Consider the following 20606-nt stretch of genomic DNA (forward strand, 5'->3'; position numbering starts at 1 on the left):
CTGAACAACTATTATTATTTTTTAAAGTTTCATGTCTCATTCCCAAATGCCTTGGTGTCATCATCTTTTTCACTTACTTTCTTCCCAGATGTTTCCCTCTCACACTAAGATTTGTTAACAGTAATATAAAGGATTTGCCTTTCAATATCCTTCCCACCCACCATAGATCCCTTGAGCAGATGAGCAAAATTGGGACCTCAGTGAGGTTAGAAATGTTTGAGGCATCTATTTAGCCTGTGTACTCAAACTTTACAGTCATGAGAATCACCTGCAGATCCTGGTTTCATCCTCAGTGATTTTGACTTAGTAGGTGTGTAGTGGGGCCCAGGTATGTGTATATTTTTATGGTGGCAACATATATGTGTTGTAGTAACATGTATACACACATACCACATAAAATCTCCCATTTCAACCACTTTCGGGTATACAATTCAGTGGGGTTACATTCACAATGTTGTATTGCCATCACCACCATCCATTCATCCATTACCAAAACTCTTCCATTACCCCAAATAGAAACTGTGCACCCATCAAGCATTAACTCCTCATCCTCCACCCCCCATGCCTGCTCCTGGTAACCTGTAGTCTACATTCTGTCTCTATGAATTTGCATAGTCCAGTTATTTTAAATAAGTGAAATTATAGAATATGTCTTTTTTGTCTGGCTTATTTCAATCAACATAATATTTTCAAGATTCATCCATATTGTCACATGGATCAGAACTTCATTCCTTTTTACTGCCGAATAATATTCCATTGTACATATAAACCGCATTTTGTTTATCTGTTCGTCTGTTGATGGACACTGGGGTTACTTCCACCTTTTGGCTGTTGAGAATAATGCTTCTGTGAACATTGGTGTGCAAATACCTGTTTGAGTCTCTGCTTTCAGTTCTTTTGGGTGGGATATGCATCTTCAACAAGGTATTCTGATGCACATAGTCCAAGGGTGCACTATAATCATTGTTAGAGCTATAGTGCACCATTCAAAAGGTGTGATTTTTAAAAAATGTTTTAGTGACTTGGCCAGAGGGGTTCAGGGAGAATAGCTGGTCTGTGAGAACTCTTGCCTCTTGTCTCTGCCTGGAGGGACAATGACTGTAACACAAGGCTGTTCATGTGACAGCTGGAGAAAGGGGCCCATTGTTCAGGGTTGGCTGATGCTCCATTCTGCTACGGCAGCCGCCCAACTGAGCTCGGTAGCCCCAAGGGAACAGACACACTTGAGAGACAAGAAAAGGAGGTCAGAGCCTTCCACAGTAAACCACTTGCAGCAATGTGTTAGAGGTAGGTTTTGGGGAGGAAAAAAAGTAATCCTGTGCAAGCGTCATTAATCTGCTGGTTTTAGAGAATGAGACGTAACATTAGGGAATCCAAGTCCATTAGAACTCCCAGGTTATTTTTGGCCGAGAAACACTTGTTTCCTGCTATGGCCCACTGACTCTTCTCATTGCAGGGCTTTATTATTGATTTTAAAAATAAAAAAAGATTTCCCTCTGTCCATGATAGGTAAACGCACATTTCTTAGCCTCTTTTCCCCAGATTCATTGAAGACAGGTATCCGATCTGAAGGCCCACATAAATTAAGACCTCTGAGAATGATTCTTTGTTCCAGGGAATGGCCACTGTATATATGATGCATTAATAATTTCCTTCCAAATTAGATTCGTATAGCTGTTTGGAGCTGAAGAATTTTTTAGTTTAAAATACAGTTAAATCCTTTAGAAAAGCATTGATGTGTTTGGACAGTTACACGGTTGAGGGACTCTTCAATGTTGTGTAGATATCACCCTCATCCCCAACTTCCAACTTCCTGTAAAGATCTAATTCTGAACTCAACAATCAGCTACATTCTTCATTTAAAGAAGAAGATTCTAATTCAAGGTCACAGCCTTAGCAAAGGTCACAGACTTTTTGCTCATGATTGTTCTTTTTGCTTGATTATTCCCTTTAGGAAAAAGAATGTCATTCATTCAGCCTTTGCCACTGGGTTTCTTTCAAAGGATGATGGTGTCCCTAGTTCCCGTAGGTATTTGTAGGTAGTTTTCTGTTTGTCTGTTTTTTTGGTAAGGCACAGGGTACAGATTTGAATGAGGTGGAAGGGAAAAACCTTTTCTGGATGTAATGGGTTCTGGAGAGGGCATTTACACTGCCTGTTCAGGTAGCTGGTGCTCATTTGCCAGTAGGAATCCTCTTGTCTCTGACATAAGAGGTTTTCTAACTGGGAGTATTTGGCTTAATGAGGTTTGTACCCAGGAGATGGCAATATATCATTTGCTTGAGGTCACTTAGAGCTTCTTGTAATTAAGTCTACCAATGCACCTTGATTATAGATTATTATTTAAAATCCATTAAAGAATGGAGAAGCTGTGGATGATAGAGGCAAGTGGCTTTATTTTCTTCATTATGTTTCCACACCCTTTCCCCATTTGCAGTTTGTTTTTGCTTTACTAAGTGGATATTTGATTCTACCAATGATATAGATGCCTTTGAAGTGGAGAAAGGATAGAGGAGAGTGTTCTTTGCAGGTGGCAAAGAATTGTGTTAAACACTCTCCTGGTTAGTTAATTAATTTTCAAATCATTGTCATTAGATCTGTTCATTTGGCTCCACTTGTGTGTTTTAGAGCCGCTCACCCCTCAGTGTTCTGAGTGAGTACCATGCTATATTTGAAATTTTGCATAAGTGCAGCTTTTGTTGAAAAAATAGGAACATTATATGTTGTCTTTTGTTGCTGTTGTATGTGTCCCAAGTAGCACATTTAATGTAAATGCTTCTTTTAGGCATAGAACATAGTTTTGTGTCAGAATTAAAGCCCTGATCAAGGAAGGCTTCTGGGATGCCGTTAATGTTCTGTTTAATCTGGGTGCTGTTATATGGTTGTGTTTAGTTTGTGAAAATTCGTTGAGTTGTCCAATTTTTATTTGCGCACTTTTTGTATGGATGTTATTCTTCAACAAAAAAATCCAAAAATGTGCAAAAATTGAAGCCCCATGTTTAACATAAAATGAAATCTTTATCAGCGATGGAAAGTAGGTATCTCTGGGGATGTCAACTATCACATAATTTGGATGCTGGGGAGGGTTTGAGGCTTTAAATATCCAGTACTTTACCTTTTCTTCCATAACAGAAGCAGCTTTGCATTAAAAGCAATGGACCAGCACTACTTTGCTCTACTTTTTCTAGGCAGCAAATCAAATGCCTCAGAGGTCAACAATTTTAACAGAATCCCACTCATTAGAATATGAAACAAAAGCCCCCATCCAAGTTTGCCAACTAGCGAATCTTCTCATTCCCATTCCCTGTTCTCTTTCCATTCTTGTAATCCATCAGGAAAAATCAGAAAAGGGCTCTGTGGATCATGGATGATTTTCTGAATCTTTATATGACATCTCTTCTGAAGTCTAATATTAGAATGCGTTTTTTTTCTCTCTCTGATTTATCTAGTTGGAACAAAGTTGTATGTGATGTGGGGTCTTTGGCTCATCTCTTTCACTTTTTTTAACCATTGCTTTCTGAGCTCCACAGTGAGCTCCAGGAGCAATATCTGTGAAGGCGGAGCAGCCCCTGGAGCAAAACAACGCTTCTGGCACCAGAGCAGCCTGTGGTCCTTTTTCTGTCTAGACGGCACCTGTCGCCACCTGTGTGGGGCTGGGCACAGTGTACCAGTGAAGGTCGTTGTAGCTATGCAACACCCCAGATTGCCTTTACGTTATGGAGCTGGGAACCTCAGAGAACATAGGTACATTTTTTTTTTTCCCTGAAAAAAGAGTTTGGGGTCCTTGGCTTTGAAATGGTTATATTATGGCTGTGAGAGGTATGAATATCCATCCATACACTTCTTTTTGAGCATCGGTCTTCAAGGTTAAATGTTGATTTAAACAAACACACATGATTAAAGTCATGGGTTAAGAGGCAAGAGTTCGACTCTGTGAAATGCAACAACCTGGGATCCCACCTCCACCACTTAAAGCTTCATGACCTTCAGCAGGCTACTTAAGCTTTCTAAACCTCTTTTTCCACCACAGTGAAATGGAGACAGTATATACCTCAAAGAGTGTTGTATTTAGCCCAGTGCTAGGCACATAGTATGCTCTCAACAAATATTAGTTACCATTATCTAACACCAAATAATGTTACAATAGGGAAGAATAACATCTAAGAATCAGGCTGGCTTATGCTTCAAGCACTTAAGATCTCATTAGTTGGGTACTGAAGTGAGAAAGTGTGATCTCTGATACAAAATATAAACTATAAAGAATTAAAAATCTTTGGAATTCATAAACAGTTAAATTTACTCATGGCCATAAATGATTTCTAATGAAGATAGTATTTTATTCAAAGAAAAGTTACCTCTCTTGACTATAAAATTTTGAGATGAGGTTGCTAGTTGATGAATTTGCTCTTCCCTAAACACCAGCAGATGTCTTCTAGTTAGGTGAGGTACATCTGCATCTGTCAGTCCATCTTTGCTCATTATGCATCCGCTTTGAGTCAAGACATTTTCTGAGTGTTGGGGAGTATATTGGAAAAGACAAGGCATAGCTCCTGCCCTTAGCAAATTGCCAGTCTGTTTGTGAAGGTAGGAAAGGATGAAAAAGGCAGCTGATATGTTCCAGGTGAATCCGTTTCAGAAAAGGGAGATATCACTATGGGTTTAGTAACCAAAGAAGGCTTCCTGGAAGAGGTGGGACTTTGAAAGATAAGTGAGCTTCAGGTAATCAGAGAATGGGGGGAGAGTACCTCAGTTAGTAGGAACATACATGGAAAGGGAGGGGTGGTGAGGGTGAGGACAGGCAGAGATGGCCAGAGAGCTAATATAATGGATTATACAGATGGATTATAATGGCATTGATTACTATGTCTAGTGGACAAATGCAGTCAAAGAAGTTAAGGCACAGATGTGTTATAATTGGTTCTGGAACCAAACCTCCTGGATTTGAATCTGGGCTCATTGCATTGCTTACTAGAGGTAGACCTTAAGCCAGTTCTCTATACTTCAATTTCTTCATCAATAAAATGAAGAAGGTAATAGTTGCTCTCTTACCGAGTTGTTATGAAGATTAATTGAGATACTAAATGAAAAGGACTTAGGACAATGTCTGACATATATAGTCAGTGCTCAGTAAGTTTTATTTATGTTTGTTTGTACCTAATTAATTAAGTTCTACCCAAAGATTTGGTTGGGTTACTTCTGTTTTTAATTCAGTGAGTCAATTCCAGAATCCTGGCCTGTTGTATCTCAGATCTAAGCCCTCTTTAATGTACCATATTTTGTATATTCAATCTGTTGAATTAATTAGCTTACAAACTCTGCCCTCATCATTCAGGGAAGCAGCAAATTTCCTCTCCCTAACAAACCACAGTCCTAATCTTTGTTTGGGCAGAAGCTTCCAATCATCCTTCTACACTTGAAATCAAGAAGTCTTTAAACACATCCTGGCCTGAAAGGTACTGCTCTTTTGCTATTAGGACTCTGGTGATAGGGAGTGTGGTTGCTGCCCCAGACTTCACATCCAGTCTCCCTCTGGAGGCACAGACAGCTTGAATTTAATTTCTTTGTGTCACCTCATCACACATACCACAGGCCACCTCAGGTCTCTGTGTCTCTGTGTCCCTTTCCATGAGTTCATGTGAAATAGACAACACTTCATCAGAGGAACATTCCTGGAGTGAATCTGGAAGGTATCCTTGGAGCTTATGAGAAGAGACTAAGAATAAACTTTGAGAGCCCTTCTACCTCTAAAATAAATTGATTCTAAAATGTAAGCTTCTTGAGCATATAGGTTATTTTCCTTTCTATTCCCAAATGGTCTAGCAATGGACTTTTAAAAAAATTTTTTATTGTGAAATTTAACATATATACATAACAGTGGTAACTTCCAAAGTACAATTTAATAAGTAGTTAGAGCAAATTTCAAAGAATATTATGGGTTACAGTTCCACAATTTCAGTTATTTCCTTATTGTGAAATATAACATATATACAAAAAGGTGATAACTTTCAAAATACAATTTAACAAGTAGCTATAGAGCAAATTTCAAAGAATGTTGTGGGTTACAGTTCCACCATTTCAGTTATTTCCTTCTAGCTATTCTAATACCCTAGCATATAAATATATATATATATATTTATATAAAGATTCAGTATTTGTAATCCTTTGTTAAATCTTATCTTGTCTGCTGCTACCCCTTCCTCATTTAATCACTTTCTCCATCTTCAGGGGTATCTATGTAGTGATTGCTCTAACTTGTTCATACCGAAAAGGGGTGTTGACGTTATGGGGAAGGGGGCTGCATCTGGTTGTTGTTCTTAAAAAGGCTATTGCCTCTGGGTGTTGGGACTTATCTGGCATGGGAACACTCTGGTGGATTTAAGTTTCTGAGGGATAAATTTAGTGAGTGAAATTTTTGTAGAATCTCAGATAGGGACCTAGGTATTTGGGGACTACTGTTGGTTAGGGCTTGGCGTACTGTGGCCATTTGGGATATCTAGCTGGAGCTTGCATAAGAGTAACTTCCAGGATAGCCTCTCTACTCTATTTGAAATCTCTTAGCCACTGAAACCTTATTTTGTTGCCTTTCTTTTCCCTCTTTCGGTCAAGAAGCCATTTTCAATCCCTTGATGCCAGGGCCAGGCTCATTCCTGGGAGTCATGTCCCATGTTGCCAGGAAGATTCACTACCCTGGGAGTCATGTCCCATGTAGCAGGGAGGTAGCAATGCATTTAAAAAAATAGAATAGGGTTTTAAATATTTGTGGACCTAATTTTAAGATATTTTAGGCCTTGGGGATATAGGAATAACATGAAAAACTGAATTTACCTATAATCCTAATTTTCATTTAAATGGATAATCTTTACTTTATCTCTAACCATACACTAGAGACCAAAAAGTAGCATCATTGCTTGATTAAAACTTTCATGATGCTCCATATTTCCTCTAGTAGAGGTGCTATTCAAAAGCTAGTGAGAACCTATCTTAGTTTCCTAGAGCTTTTGTAACAGAGTACCATGAATTGGATGACTTAAAACAACTGAAAAGTATTGCCTCACATTTCTGGGGCTAGAAATCTGAAAAATCTTGGTGTCAGCAAAATCATGCTTCTTCTGAAATCTTTAGGGGAGAATCCTTCCTTGCCTTTTCTAGCTTCTGGTATTTGCTGGCAATCCTTGGAGTTCCTTTGCTTGTAGATCCTCTACTCTGATTTCTGCCTCCTCCATCTTCACATGGCCTTCATTTCATCCCACACCTGTCCCTTTCAGTCCAGGCTGGTGTGTTTCTGCTGGTATAAAATTCTCAAAAAACCCATCATCTTCTGTAAAATTCACAGGGTTCCAAGCCGTCAGACAATAGGGTCCTCCAGAGATATTTCCTGGATAACCACATCTCTATTCCTGGCTTCTTCTGAGATGGTTGATTCGATCTGTTAGCCACATGCATAATCTCCTTAGCAAATGGTTGTCCAGCCACACCCTTGGACCTGTCTCCATAGCATGCTATCTGGATAGGCTGAGAATTTTCCAAGTCATCAAGTGCTGGATACTTTTTGCTTAGAAGTTCATTCTTCAATTTATCTCTTTCCTCTCACATTTTACTATGAGCAGCAAGGAGAAACCAGATTGTACCATCCACACTTTGCTTGAAACCCTCCTCAGCTAAATATCCAAGTTTATCATTTACGAGTTCTTTACACCCAACAGCACATGATTCTGCTAAATACTCTACCACTTTAAAGCAATGGTGGCCTTTCCTCCAGTCTCCTGTAACATTTGGTACAATTTTCTACCAACAGTCTCTACAATGCCATCTAGGTTTTCATTATCAATCACCTCAAATTTCTTCCAGCCTTTACCTATTATCCAAAGCCAAAGCCATTTACACATTTTTAGGTATTTTATAGCAACACCCCACTTGTTGGTTCCAAGGTCTGTTTCAGTCAAGGTTTTCCAAAGAAACAGAACCAATAGGATAAATAAGATAGATAGATAGATACATACATAGATACATAGATAGATACATAGATAGATAATAGATTTAAGGAATGGACTCAAGAGACTGTGGAGGCTGGCAAGTGGGAATTCCATAGGGCAGGCAGCAGGTTGGAAATTCTACTGAAAGTTCTTGAGTCCAAAATCTGTAGAGGAGGTCAGCAATATGGAAATTCTGCCTCAAGACTCACATTTCACTCTTGTCTGAGCAAATGCACATACATACACACCCTGTTGGTTCCGTTTCTCAAGAGAACCCTGACTGATGAAGAGTCATTGTCAGGAGGTTGTGAGGTGAGTGAAGTGCCTGAACTGTTTATACCTTGGACTGTTCATTTTTGAACAATTGGCCTGCCAGCTGTTGTTTCGTGGGATGCAGCCAGGTTGGAAGTGGAGAGAATGTGAAGGGAGATGGACCAGCCATCAGCGCTTCGCCTGTGTCAGGAGAGGTGGGGTGGTTCCTCCTGCCGAGGAGAAAAGGCCTTTCTCCAAGCAGATGGTTACTGTGCCTGAGCCCAGCTGAGGAATCAGAAGCAGAGAGTTCCTCAGTGTAGTGGCGCCGATGGTCAACTTGTATTTTGGTGAAGAACAACCTGGAGCAAAGGCACTTTTCTTGCACCATTAAAAAAAAAAAAAGCTCATGATATGGAGCTCTAACGAGGGCTGGGAAAAACAAAAAACAAAATTTTCTCTTTCTTTCAAGACAGTGTGTAAATGATGCTTCGTAGTTGTGTTTGCACAGCCACTGGGAACTGTTCAGGAATTCTTGCTGCATATAGCCCTTCACCGCTGTAGGGTTTAGCTTTTAAGATTGTGATCTTTCTGTAAGCTAACCCTCTAGGTCCAGTTATCACCTCACGGTACAAATGACTCTGGTTGAGGGTATCATTGAGTTGTTACGAAATCCAAAGGTCTTCTGAAAGTGATCACCTAAATCAGCTTTTAGAATTTCAAGTGTGTGGTGTGTGCTTATGTGCAGCCCTCTCCCTAAAGAACAGAACACTGATTTTTTAGGATTTTCCAGACTGCAGGTATGACAGTCAGAGACATTAACACCCTTCATCCAAAGAGAATCCCTTATGGCTTACGCTGAGGAAACTCTTGCCTGGCCAGAGAATTTGGAAGAGCATTTTTCATTTCTTGGCCAGGTTGAACAGGTGAAAATGAGACCATGTAATTAGGGCCCCATGGACTGTGGATTTATTCACTGACATGTAAGGGAGGCCACAGTGTTTTTATTGGTTAGTGGCTGACTGTGCCCCCTCTGTTTCCTCTGCTGAGGGATCAGTCAGTGTGCTTCAGAGAAACGGAACCAATCGTATAGATAGATAGATAGATGATTGATAGAGATCCTATAGATATAAATGTATATAGGAGGTGTTCGTGGCCGCCGCCGCGCCACCGTCGCTCTCTAACGCCAGCGCCGCCTCTAGCTCGCCGAGCTCCAGCCGAAGGAGAAGGGGGGTAAGTAAGGAGGTCTATATACCATGGCTCGTACAAAGCAGACTGCCCGCAAATCGACCGGCGGTAAAGCACCCAGGAAGCAACTGGCTACAAAAGCCGCTCGCAAGAGTGCGCCCTCTACTGGAGGGGTGAAGAAACCCCATCGTTACAGGCCTGGTACTGTGGCACTCCGTGAAATTAGACGTTATCAGAAGTCCACTGAACTTCTGATTCGCAAACTTCCCTTCCAGCGTCTGGTGCGAGAAATTGCTCAGGACTTCAAAACAGATCTGCGCTTCCAGAGTGCAGCAATTGGTGCTTTGCAGGAGGCAAGTGAGGCCTATCTGGTTGGCCTTTTTGAAGACACCAACCTGTGTGCTATCCATGCCAAACGTGTAACAATTATGCCAAAAGACATCCAGCTAGCACGCCGCATACGTGGAGAACGTGCTTAAGAATCCTCTTTGATGGGAAACATTTCATTCTTTAAAAAAAAAAAAAAAAATTTTTTTTTTTTTTCTCTTCTTCTTCCTGTTATTGGTAGTTCTGAACGTTAGATATTTTTTTCCCATGGGGTCAAAAGGTACCTAAGTATATGATTGTGAATGGAAAAATAGGGGACAGAAATCAGGTATTGGCAGTTTTTCCATTTTCATTTGTGTGTGAATTTTTAATATAAATGCGGGGACATAAGCATTAATGTAAGTCAAAATGTTTCAGTGAACAAGTTTCAACAGTTCAACTTTATAACAATTATAAATAAACTGTTAAATTTTTCTGGATATGCCAGCATTTGGATTTTTTTAAAACGAGTAAATTTCTTATTGATGGCAACTAAATGGTGTTTGTAGCATTTTTATCATACAATAGATTCCATCCATTCACTATACTTTTCTAACTGAGTTGTCCTACATGCAAGTACATGTTTTTAATGTTGTCTGTCTTCTGTGCTGTTCCTGTAAGTTTGCTATTAAAATACATTAAACTACAAAAAAAAAAAAATGTATATAGGAGACTTATATTAAGGAATTGGCTCACATGTTTGTGGGGACAGGCAGCCAGCAAGCTGAAAATTCAAGCAGGAGCTGATGCTGCAATCTTGAGGCAGAGTTTCTTCTCTGGGTTTTGCTCTTAAGGCCTCCAACTGATTGAATGAGGTCCACCCATACTCCTTTCCCTAAAGTCAAGTGATTGTGGAAGTTAACCACATCTACAAAATACCTTTACAGAACACCTAGATTAGTGTTTGATTAAATAACTGGGTACCATAGCCTAGACAAGTTAACATAAAACTAACCATCAGAGATGATAAGTTTGTCAGGCACTGTCATTGCTGAGGAGGATAACAGCCAAGCATGACAGGCAGATTTTCAGAATAAAATATTAGTGAGTGAAGAAAGGGCTGTGAAAGTCAGGTGAATTCTGTGACTGAGTTCTAAGAACAAGTTCTTTAAAACAAGAATAGCTTCCCAATTGAAGTTGTAAGTTGTAAATAAGAGTTGGTTCCATCACGAGTGAAACCGCAGACCAAGCAAAACCTCTCTGGTGCCGCTTCTTCCACGGTACACTCTCAGGACTGTGAAGAGATGACCCAGCCTCTTTGCCCGGCCCTGGCTGCTGTGCCCATTGAGGAAAAACTGCGTGCAGTGCCCGGCCTACCCACTCTGTCTGGCCCCGCAGTTGGCAGCTGAGCAGCTAGGGAAAGCGAAGATGCTTGCAGGTGTCAGCATCAGGCCTCAGTCATCGTTGAAGGCCCAGCGGAGAGGGAGAGAGAGCCCGTGGTTAGAGGAAAGAAGTCCAGATGAAGCCAAACTACATAAGGAGAGAGATTCCCTTTTACGATGTTTCACTTTATTCACCCAGCTCAAGTTTTATCTTAAATACACTGTGTGCTGAGTTGTAGTTGTGGAATCACCTCAGTTTGAAGTTCCAGCATTATTCATGAGCATAGCTGCCCACTTTTAGAATTGTGTTGATTTGTGGTGATTTTTTACATTTTCAAATAACCTCTGCAAATGAAAAAAAAAAATGACAGGGAGGTAGATATCAAATCAATGTCATGGATACACTCAAGTTTGTGGGTTTCTTTTCTTTTTCCTTTTTTTTTTTTTTTTTCTTTTTTGGCATGGTATTAAATGGAACAGACACTTCTAAAGTGAGGAGAATGTACTTCTCCCACCCCTAGAGCTCTCTGAGGTAGTCCAGAATAGTGGAAAGAGCTCTAGGTATGGAGCCAAAAGATCTGGCCTTGAGCCTTAGTCTGCTGCACTGTTTAATCTCAGGCACCTAAAACAAACAAACAAACAAAAACAGAAACAAAAAACAAAAAACTCTTCTGCACCTCAGTTTCCTCATTTGTAAGATGAAGGGAAGGAAAAGACCCTTTCCAACCTGATGAACTTGATGCCAGGATGAGGAAGCCTCAGGGACTGAACCCCGGGCTGCAGGGGTGCCGCTGAGTGGGCAGTGGGAATGCGGCCGGGGCTGCCCCACGCTGGCGTCGCCTAGAGCAGCACAGCTCTGCCTGAGTTGGCCGTCCCACGTGGCCACCAGGCCAGACACCAACTGTCAGCAGCACAACTGCGTGGTTTAAAGAGCCTGTTCTTTCCACTCCCTTCTATGCCCTAGAGAAGCTGAGTATGAGCTTTGGGGGCAGCTGTTTTCCTGCGGCTCTTCCTCTGTGTTGGCTCATGGTTAGGACACAGGCCTAAGACCGACACTTGGAACTCTGTTCTATTAAAGCGTGACTTTTACCAAGTTTCAAAATTTAGCTGATTGAGATCCAGTCCAAACTTTCTTCTTCTATCCGTCAGTGTCCATTCTCTTCTCCACTATAAGGCATCTTTGGGGAAATGTGTAAAAGTTAATTGTTCTCTTTTTCCCTCTCTTTTGAACTTACATACAATTTTTTAAATGAAATTGTTAATTTACTTGCAGTTTTTAAAATCTGATATATCTGCTTTGATTCCCTAAGAGAAGCTGAAAACAGTGTCGGGTGATGGCGTGGAGCCCTGGGTCAGGGGTGTGGTGTGTCAGCCCCAGTCCTGTTCCAGTGGGTAATAGAGCACCAGGACTCTCTAATCCACGCCACATGCCGTGACCCTAGCAGAACCTCGGGAAAACAGAGGTCCTGCTGTCTTCTCACGGAGCAGTTGCTCAGACTCCAGGGTACAGCTGTGGCCTGCTTTGTTGGGAAGTGCAGCAGGACTTGATCTTTTAATCTCTTTTCTCCTTATAGGTATTATAAATAACAACTGGTCTGTAGGAGTACCTGCCAGAAGGAATTGAGATCTGCATTCTATACTCAAAAAGCATTGTTTTGGGTAACTTTAACTTCACTAGCAGTTAGGGGGAAAACTGCAAGCTGAAAGCAAAGTTACTCTATTATGACCGAGAAAATCCAAACTAAGAAGTGAAGAATTGAAATTGTGGAAGAAAAGTTCCTTTAAGATCTGAAATGCCTTAGAACTTCTCTGAGAACACAAACAGGTCCAAAGCTTGAAGACCATCCACTCCAAGTTAAGCAATCAAACGAAAGTTTTTTAAATTCAGGCAGGCAGTAGTTGAGAGATTGAATTCAGGCATTGCACAGTGGCTTCAAAATGTTTGATGCCCTTTGGTTTCCATTTGTATAAAGTTAAGAGAAAGTTAAATTGCTCTTTATGGTTTTTGTTTCCAGGTTTGGAGGGGTTGTTGCCTGTTTTTAGAGCTCTGTGGGAGACACAGGGAAGCCTTTCTCTGAAACCTGCTGTGAAATTCTGGCAGGCCATCCCTCAGAAAAGAGTGAAGTGGGATCAGGCCGATACAGGATCACACTGTCGTTATTATGTTTTACTGACAATTCTCTCCTTCCACGCTCACATTCTAGCAACTGGATTATGAGTCCCTGTGTGATGTATGAAAGAATATGTGATGTCTGTCTTAATCAGGCAGGTGGGTAGTAAAAAGAAGCAAATAAGGAGTCCTCTACCTCTTAGGTAGACATTTGTTGCTTACTCCTTAGAATTTGAAGTTGGGTTATTTTTAGATAAAGCATGGCTCCTTTCTCTATAATACCACAAAAACTGTTACTTTTAGAAATTTATCTTTTGAAGGAAACTTGCTTTTAGATGGTTCTTTTCACCAGTTTGGAAAGTGGCCTTTTTGTAACTTTAGAATTGAGAGATTTCACTTTCCCCCTGCTCTACCATTCCTTTTTTCCCCTTCCCAAGTGGATCAGAAGGGCTCATTTATGGATAGAGAATAGAGAGGGTGAGGGAAAGGCTTAGTTTGAAGGAGAGAAAGGCCGGGTTTCTGAAAGTCTGGAGAATGTGAGAGGGCTCTTTAGCCATCATGACTAGCAGCAAGTGTACAACACCAAACTGTGGTGCCATTTGTCTGAAAAGGTTGAGGTCTACTTCCTAAGGACCTCGTTTTCTCAGGCTGAAAAGATTGTTGAAAAATGGGTAGGCCTAGTGAAGAACCTCTAAGGAGCTGGCTCTCAATCCTCATCCCAAAACAGAAAGAGCTGTTCCATATCTGAAACTTCTGCAAGTATATAGGTAATGACTCTTACAAATGTTCATTCCATTTTAGAGAAAACCATATATTCCTATTTTTCTTCAGTGTTGGTAAGACCTTGTTTGTAGCTTAAAAAATCCTTTCCCCTCTTCTCAACTTCTCATACCTTACTTGCTATTTTATTCTGGATTATATTCTGTGCACAAAATCACCATTAATGATAGCCACACATACAAAACACTATAGATAATGCTTGGTATGAAAAAGCAGCTGAGGAGTGCTTCATAAATTTATACAATCGCTCCTCTAAGAGCAAATTAAATATACATACCTTGAAGATATTGCAGGTTTGGTTCTAGACCACCACAATAAAGTAAATATCGCAATAAAGCGAGTCACATGAATTTTTTGGTTTCTTGGTGCATATAAAAGTTATGTTTACACTTAACTGTAGTCTATTAAGTGTGTGTGATGATTTGAAGCTGTAAGTACCCCAGAAAAGTATGTTCTTAAAGCTAATCCATTCCTGTGGTTTGGACCCTTGTATGTAGGATCTTTTGGTGAATAAGGTCTTAAAGTTAAGATGTGACGCACCTCATTCAAGGTGGGTCTTAATCCTCTTACTGGTGTCCTTTATAAGAGACTGAAATTCAGGCAAAGAGAGAGAAAGCCACAGAAGCAAGAAGCTGAAAGCAGTGAAACTTGGAAGAGAAGGGAGAGATCAGCAGACCCTGCCATGTGCCTTACCATGTGACAGAGGAGTCCGGGATCGCAGGCAGCTGGTCTTTGGGAAGAAAGTGTTGTCTTGATCATACCTTGACTTAGACATTTTCATCGCTTCAAAACTGTAAGCTTGTAAGCTAATAAATTCCCATAGTTAAAGCCAACACATTTGTGGTATATACTTTCGGCAGTTTACCAAACAAGAACAGAATGCAACAGCATTTTGTCTAAGAAAACAATGCACATATCTTAATTAAAAAATACTTATTGCTAAAGAAAATTCTGTCATCTGAGCCGTCAGCTCATTACCATCTTTTTGCTGGTGGAGGGTCTTGCCTGAATGTTGATGGTTGCTGTCTGATTGGGATGGTGGTTGCTGAAAGTGGGAGTGGCTATGGCAATTTCTTAAAATAAGACAACAATGAGTTTTGCCATATTGATTGACTTCCTTTCATGAAAGATTTCTCTTTAACATGCAATGGTGTTTGATAGCATTTTACCCATAGTAGAAATTCTTTCAAAATTGAAGTCAATCCTCTCAAATCCTGCTATTGCTTTATCAACTAAGTTTACATAATATTCTATATCCTTTATTGTCATTTCAACAAGGTTCACAGCATCTTCACCAGGAGTAGAGTCCATCTCAAGAAACCACTTTCTTTGCTCATCCATAAGAAGCAACTCCTCATCCATTAAAGTTTTGTCATGAGATTGCAGCAATTCAGGCACATCATCAGGCTCTACTTCTATTTCTAGTTCTCTTGCTATTTCCACCACATCTGTAGTTACTTCCTCCACTGAAGCCTGGAACTCCTAGAGTCATCCCTGAGGATTGGAATTCACTTCTTCCAAACTCCTATTAATGTTGATATTTTGACCTTTTCCCATGAATCATGAATGTTCTTAATGGGATATAGAATGGTGAATCCTTTCCAGAAGGTTTTCAATTTACTTTGCCCAGATCCATCTGAAGAATCACTATCTATGGCAGCTATAGCCTTATGAAATGCATTTCTTAAATAATAAGACTTGAAAGTCAAAATGACTCCTTGGTCCATGGGCTGCAGAGTGAATTTTGTGTTAGCAAGCATGAAAACAACATTAATCTTATTGTACTTCTCCATCAGAGCTCTTGGGTGACCAAGTGCATTGTCAATGAGCGGTAATATTTTGGAAGAATCCTTTTTTCTGAGTAGTTGGTCTCAACAGTGGGCTTAAAATATTTAGTAAACCATGTTTTAATCAGATGTGCTTTCATCCAGGCTTTATTGTTCCATTTATAGAGCATGAGAAGAGCAGATTTAGTACAATTCTTAAGGACCCTAGGATTTTCGGAATGGTAAATGAGAATTGGATTCAATTGAAAGTCACCAGCTGCATTAACCCCTAATGAGTCAGCTTGTCCTTTGAAGCTTTGAAGCCAGGCATTGACTTCTCCTCTTTAATTAAGAAGGTCCCAGATGGCATCTTCTTCCAATATAAGACTGTTTCGTCTACACTGAAAATCTGTTGTTTAGTATAACCACCTTCATCAATTATCTTAGCTGGATTTTCTGGATAACTTGCTGCAGCTTCTGCATCAGCGTTTGCTGCTTATCTTACACTTTTATGTTATAGAGATGGCTTCTTTCCTTAAACCTCATGGTCTAACTTCTGCTAGCTTTAGCCGTTTCTTCTGAAGCTTCCTCACCTCTCTCAGCCTTCATAGAACTGAAGAGAGTTAGGGCTTTGCTCTGGATTACACTTTGGTTTAAAGGAATGTTGTGGCTGGTTTGATCTTCTGCCCAGACCACTAAAACTTTCTCCATATCAGCAATAAAGCTGATTCGCTTTCTTATTATTTGTGTGTTCATTAGAGTAACACTTTTAATTTCCTTCAAGAACTTTTTTCCTTTGTATTCACAGCCTGGCTAACTGTTTGGTGCAAGAGGCCTAGCTTTTGGCCTATCTCTGCTTTCAACTCGTCTTCTTCACTAAGCTTAATCATTTCTCACTTTTGATTTAAAGTGAGAGATGTGTGACTCTTCCTTTCACTTGAACGCTTAGAGGCCATTGTGGGTTTATTGCAATAAGGCCTAATCACAATATTGGTGTCACAGGGAATAGGGAGACCCAAGGAGAAGAAGAGGAGCAGGGAATGGCTGGTCGGTGGAGCAGTCAGAACACACACACCACTTACCAAACAAGTTCTCTATCCTATGTGGTTGCGATTCATGGCATCCCCCCAAAATTACAATAGCAACATCAGAGATCACAGATCATCATAACAGATACAGTGATAATGGAAAAGCTTGAAATATTGCAAGAATTACCAAAATGTGACACAAAGACCTGAAGTGAGCACACGCTTTTGGAAAAATGGCTTGATGTAGGGTTGCCACAAACCTTCAATTTGTAAGAAACATAGTATCTGCAAAGTGCAATAAAGCAAAGCACGATAAAAAGAGGGTTGCCTGTAGAGAATGCCAGAAAGGCATTCTTTCTTAGACTTGATGGTTCCTGAAGAATGTATTTACATGGCATTTTAGTCTTTTCTCATTACTTATGTCATAACCATGAACTTCTGAGACACTAGGCTGTTGTTTACTTTAGACAACTTGGGTTAGGTATTTCTGTATTTCTCTACCCATTGTGTGTTCAGATGTGAGGTTGTTTGCTGCAGAATTCATGCTTGTATGTCTGGTCTGCATGTCTGGTCTGAAGATTGGTTTTGTGCAGCAATAATTGTTGTCTCTGTGTGGCTACATGTCCTGTAACTAGACTTAGGGATACAAAGAACTGCGGGGTGTCTGGATTTTTGCAGCTTTAAAAGGTGAATGAGGTTACATTTGTAAAGACAACCCTTTTCAAATGAACTGCAGTTTTGCCTACATAAAAGAATTGAAGGCATAAATTGAGCAGCTTTGCCAGGGACAAGGAACGGTGGCCATAAGTTTCTCTAATGCATATGTTATGAAGGTGATATTAAATTCCTGAAATCTCATTTGATTGTTAGTGTTAAAAATAATCATCTTTGTTCATAGGGCTCAAGCCATCCAAGCCATCAAGTATCCAGAGAAGCTGGCTTCTTGGTGTTGTCTGTTCACTGCATTTTTAGGTCAGAGTTATCTCAAAAGTTAGAAAATGCTTCTAATTTGTAGCATCCCATTTAAATTTCTACTTTTAATCGTCCCCAAGTAGGCATCATAGCAAAACCATAGTTCAGATTTTCTTCATCTCTCCTTGTTCCTTCTCACACTGTGCCTCTTTATCATGGGCTCCAGGGATGTGGTGGTTGAGCTCCAAGAGGGAGAGAAGCAGAAGCTAGAACAAGCAGGCCTGGCCCTGCTTCCATGTTAACTGGCACCAGGAAAAAGTGCCTTCAGCTGGTACAGGGGCTTGTGGACTCCAGGCTTTGCTTGTTTGCCATGGATATCCTGGTTGTAACAAAGACCGACACCATTCAGGCAGTAAGCTGGAAGCTGCTTTTATGTATGGGGAGGCTTTTTTGGCATTGTGTCCGACATACACTCCAGTCAATCACGGTAAAGTGCCTAATAACAGATGTGGTAATTAAGCCTGAAGAACTCAGTCTCTGTTTTTCCATTTTTATTGCAGAGAATAACAAAGTGCCTCATTAAACTCCCAATCATGCTGATTTTTGAATTGGGCATACCAGTGTCATCAAAAATGACATCTCTGGAAGGGCTTGCTTCTTAAGTCCTTATCAGCCACAGATGCTGCCAGAAGGTTGGAACCATTTTGGTGAGGACAATTATTTCTTTCAGGGCTTCCCTCTGTACTCCAATACCAAGCCATATGCAGATTCCTAGGGTACAAACAGATTCTTTTAAGTCCTTGAATATAAATAGTTTTAGTTTTTGCATACTTGTGTGAATATAAAATGCTCCCTGTTTCTTTTAGGTTCAAATTACACTGCTTATACCAAGAAATTAACTTTAGCTTTCAGTCTTAGAAAGGTTTCAGATAACCTGAAACCATGGCAAATTACCATATTTTAATAGGATAAATTATCTTCGAAAAATTTTAATTACATCTGAAAAAGTCTGTCTTTGATTGTGGCAGTTTCTAAGTCAAACGTCTTCATTAAGGTTGTTTTTCTCTTTTTTAATGATGAACATGAGCTAGGCTCATCATTAGAGGAAATGAATCTAAGAATTTAATGACTTGGGACAGGTAGAAAAAGCGTATGTCCTCAATAGTAAGAGAACATGACTCATCACTCTCTTGAGCTCTTTCTAGATTGTTGAGAGCTGATTCTATGGATGAAGGGCCTATTGGAAAAGGCAGTTGACAGCTCTGCTCATTTCTGACACACATCTCCGCATAGTTCTGTTGGATAGTGTAGATTCACTCAGAAGCGGCAGTTATATCGTGGAGATGATTTTCTGGTTCAAATCCACTCTGGCCGTAGCCTTAGAGATTTGTCCAGAGGGTTTTATTTCAAGCATTTTGAAAAGGCCCTGGATCCTATTGTGTAAACTTATTGATTCCTTTCTTTTGTCCTAATATCTAATTGTGAGTTTTTCAGGATATTTCCAGGAGAATTTCTAGTTGACTAGGTTCTCAAATTTAGCTCTCTTAATCGACCTGATGAAGCAAATGATTCACAAAGCAGGATCAAGATTTAATTCAATTTCAGTATTTGTATTAATAAATACAAATACTTGATCTGTTCATCCAATTGGCTCTGACTAAATAATTTGTGTATATTTAACATTTGTACACCCGTATGCACACGTACATATAAAGCAGTCCTAACCTTATGGCACTTCATATTGTTTACCCATCTGATGCCTAATATTTATAATTCACTTTTTACCACCTTTATTCATTTTGACAACTTTTTCTGCTTTTGATACCAAATATGGTTTTTGTCAAATGTGAAAGCAATCATGTTCAGACTAAGACTTTGTCCTTTGGAATCTGTTTTAAGAAACCCTCTCTATATACACCTTGCATTTAAAAGTCAGACCTCCTAGATAGAGCTGTGGTTAAAGCAAAGACATTGTCCTAAGGATTATTCAATTCCTAGAAAAGCAAAGCTTTTCTTTAAATAAGATTCAGCATAGATTTCCTGTATTTTTCTCTAAGGATAGCAACACCTTCTGGGATGATGCAGCATATATGATAGTTCCAGCTCCCTTGTTTTGGGGCATACTTTCATAAGTTCAAGGAGAAGCCTATAAGATGAATTGGAAACCTGTTCAGCCAAGGGCGACCCTGAGCTACAGCGCCGTCTTCTGGAGGAATTGATCACTCTGGGGATTGTTTTCCAAAGTTAGCCAGGGCTCCCAGCTGAGGTGTCTGTTTTCTCCAGTTACTGGTCCAACCCTCAGTTATTAATCTCTCACTTCATTCCTCTGGACTCACATCTACCCTCTGCGGTTCACTGGATATGATCCCTGACAGCCCTTCAACCTTTCAGTTCACTGCCTATATGGCAGTAGGACAATATGCCTTACCCCATAGCCTTAGTTTTTGAAATAGCTCAGTTAAAACTATTTTTTGAGCATCTGTTATATTCTTGCAGATAGGAAGAGAAGTAGAAATCAGGGAGGATTGGAAGTGAGAGATAGGACTAAGACAGGGTCTCTGCTTTCAAAGAGTTGGACAGTCTGATTGAGGAGTTGGGATTAGTCATGTCAAACGATGACTAGCAATGCAAGGTAACATTACAAGTCTCCAATAAAGGATGTGGAGAGTTGGTTCCATCAGAGACTTCTGTGCAGTTTCTAATGAAAAGACTGCAGAATATTTTTGCTTATGTCTTGAATATACAATTAATTAGATATGGAATGAAATAATAAATTATTGCAAAGAGAAGTAAGTTGACAGGAAGCTTATATAATGGTTTGAATTCCAAACAACCAGGAATGGCTTATATATTGACCTGAGGGAATTTTAGAAATGAATCATAGACTTTTTCGAATTAGCAGGATAGGAAAAAT

At 40.0% G+C, this 20606-nt stretch overlaps 2 protein-coding genes across 6 annotated transcripts in view; both read left to right on the top strand.

The window, feature by feature from the left end:
- MEGF10 (multiple EGF like domains 10) overlaps nucleotides 1-20606 on the top strand; it is a 174296-nt gene that overhangs the window by 7287 nt on the left and 146403 nt on the right. The window contains exon 1 of one of the 5 annotated variants that reach the window (XM_037802090.1): nucleotides 1204-1287. The exons of the other annotated variants lie outside the window; for them this stretch is intronic. The gene's annotated coding sequence lies outside the window, so the exon portion shown is untranslated. Of the gene's footprint in view, nucleotides 1-1203; nucleotides 1288-20606 lie in introns of those variants that run through there. 5 annotated transcript variants of the gene reach the window in all.
- LOC119508495 (histone H3.3A) lies at nucleotides 9395-10214 on the top strand. Its single transcript, XM_037802098.1, has one exon. The coding sequence runs from the start codon at nucleotides 9477-9479 to the stop codon at nucleotides 9885-9887; it is 411 nt and encodes a 136-aa protein (XP_037658026.1). The 5' UTR covers nucleotides 9395-9476; the 3' UTR covers nucleotides 9888-10214.

This window comes from Choloepus didactylus, chromosome 13, assembly GCF_015220235.1.
Source record: "Choloepus didactylus isolate mChoDid1 chromosome 13, mChoDid1.pri, whole genome shotgun sequence".
Lineage (NCBI taxonomy): Eukaryota > Metazoa > Chordata > Mammalia > Pilosa > Megalonychidae > Choloepus > Choloepus didactylus.

Bases quoted from the DNA above. Each gene is read 5' to 3' on its own strand.
- LOC119508495 (XM_037802098.1), top strand. From the start codon at position 9,477: ATGGCTCGTACAAAGCAGACTGCCCGCAAATCGACCGGCGGTAAAGCA.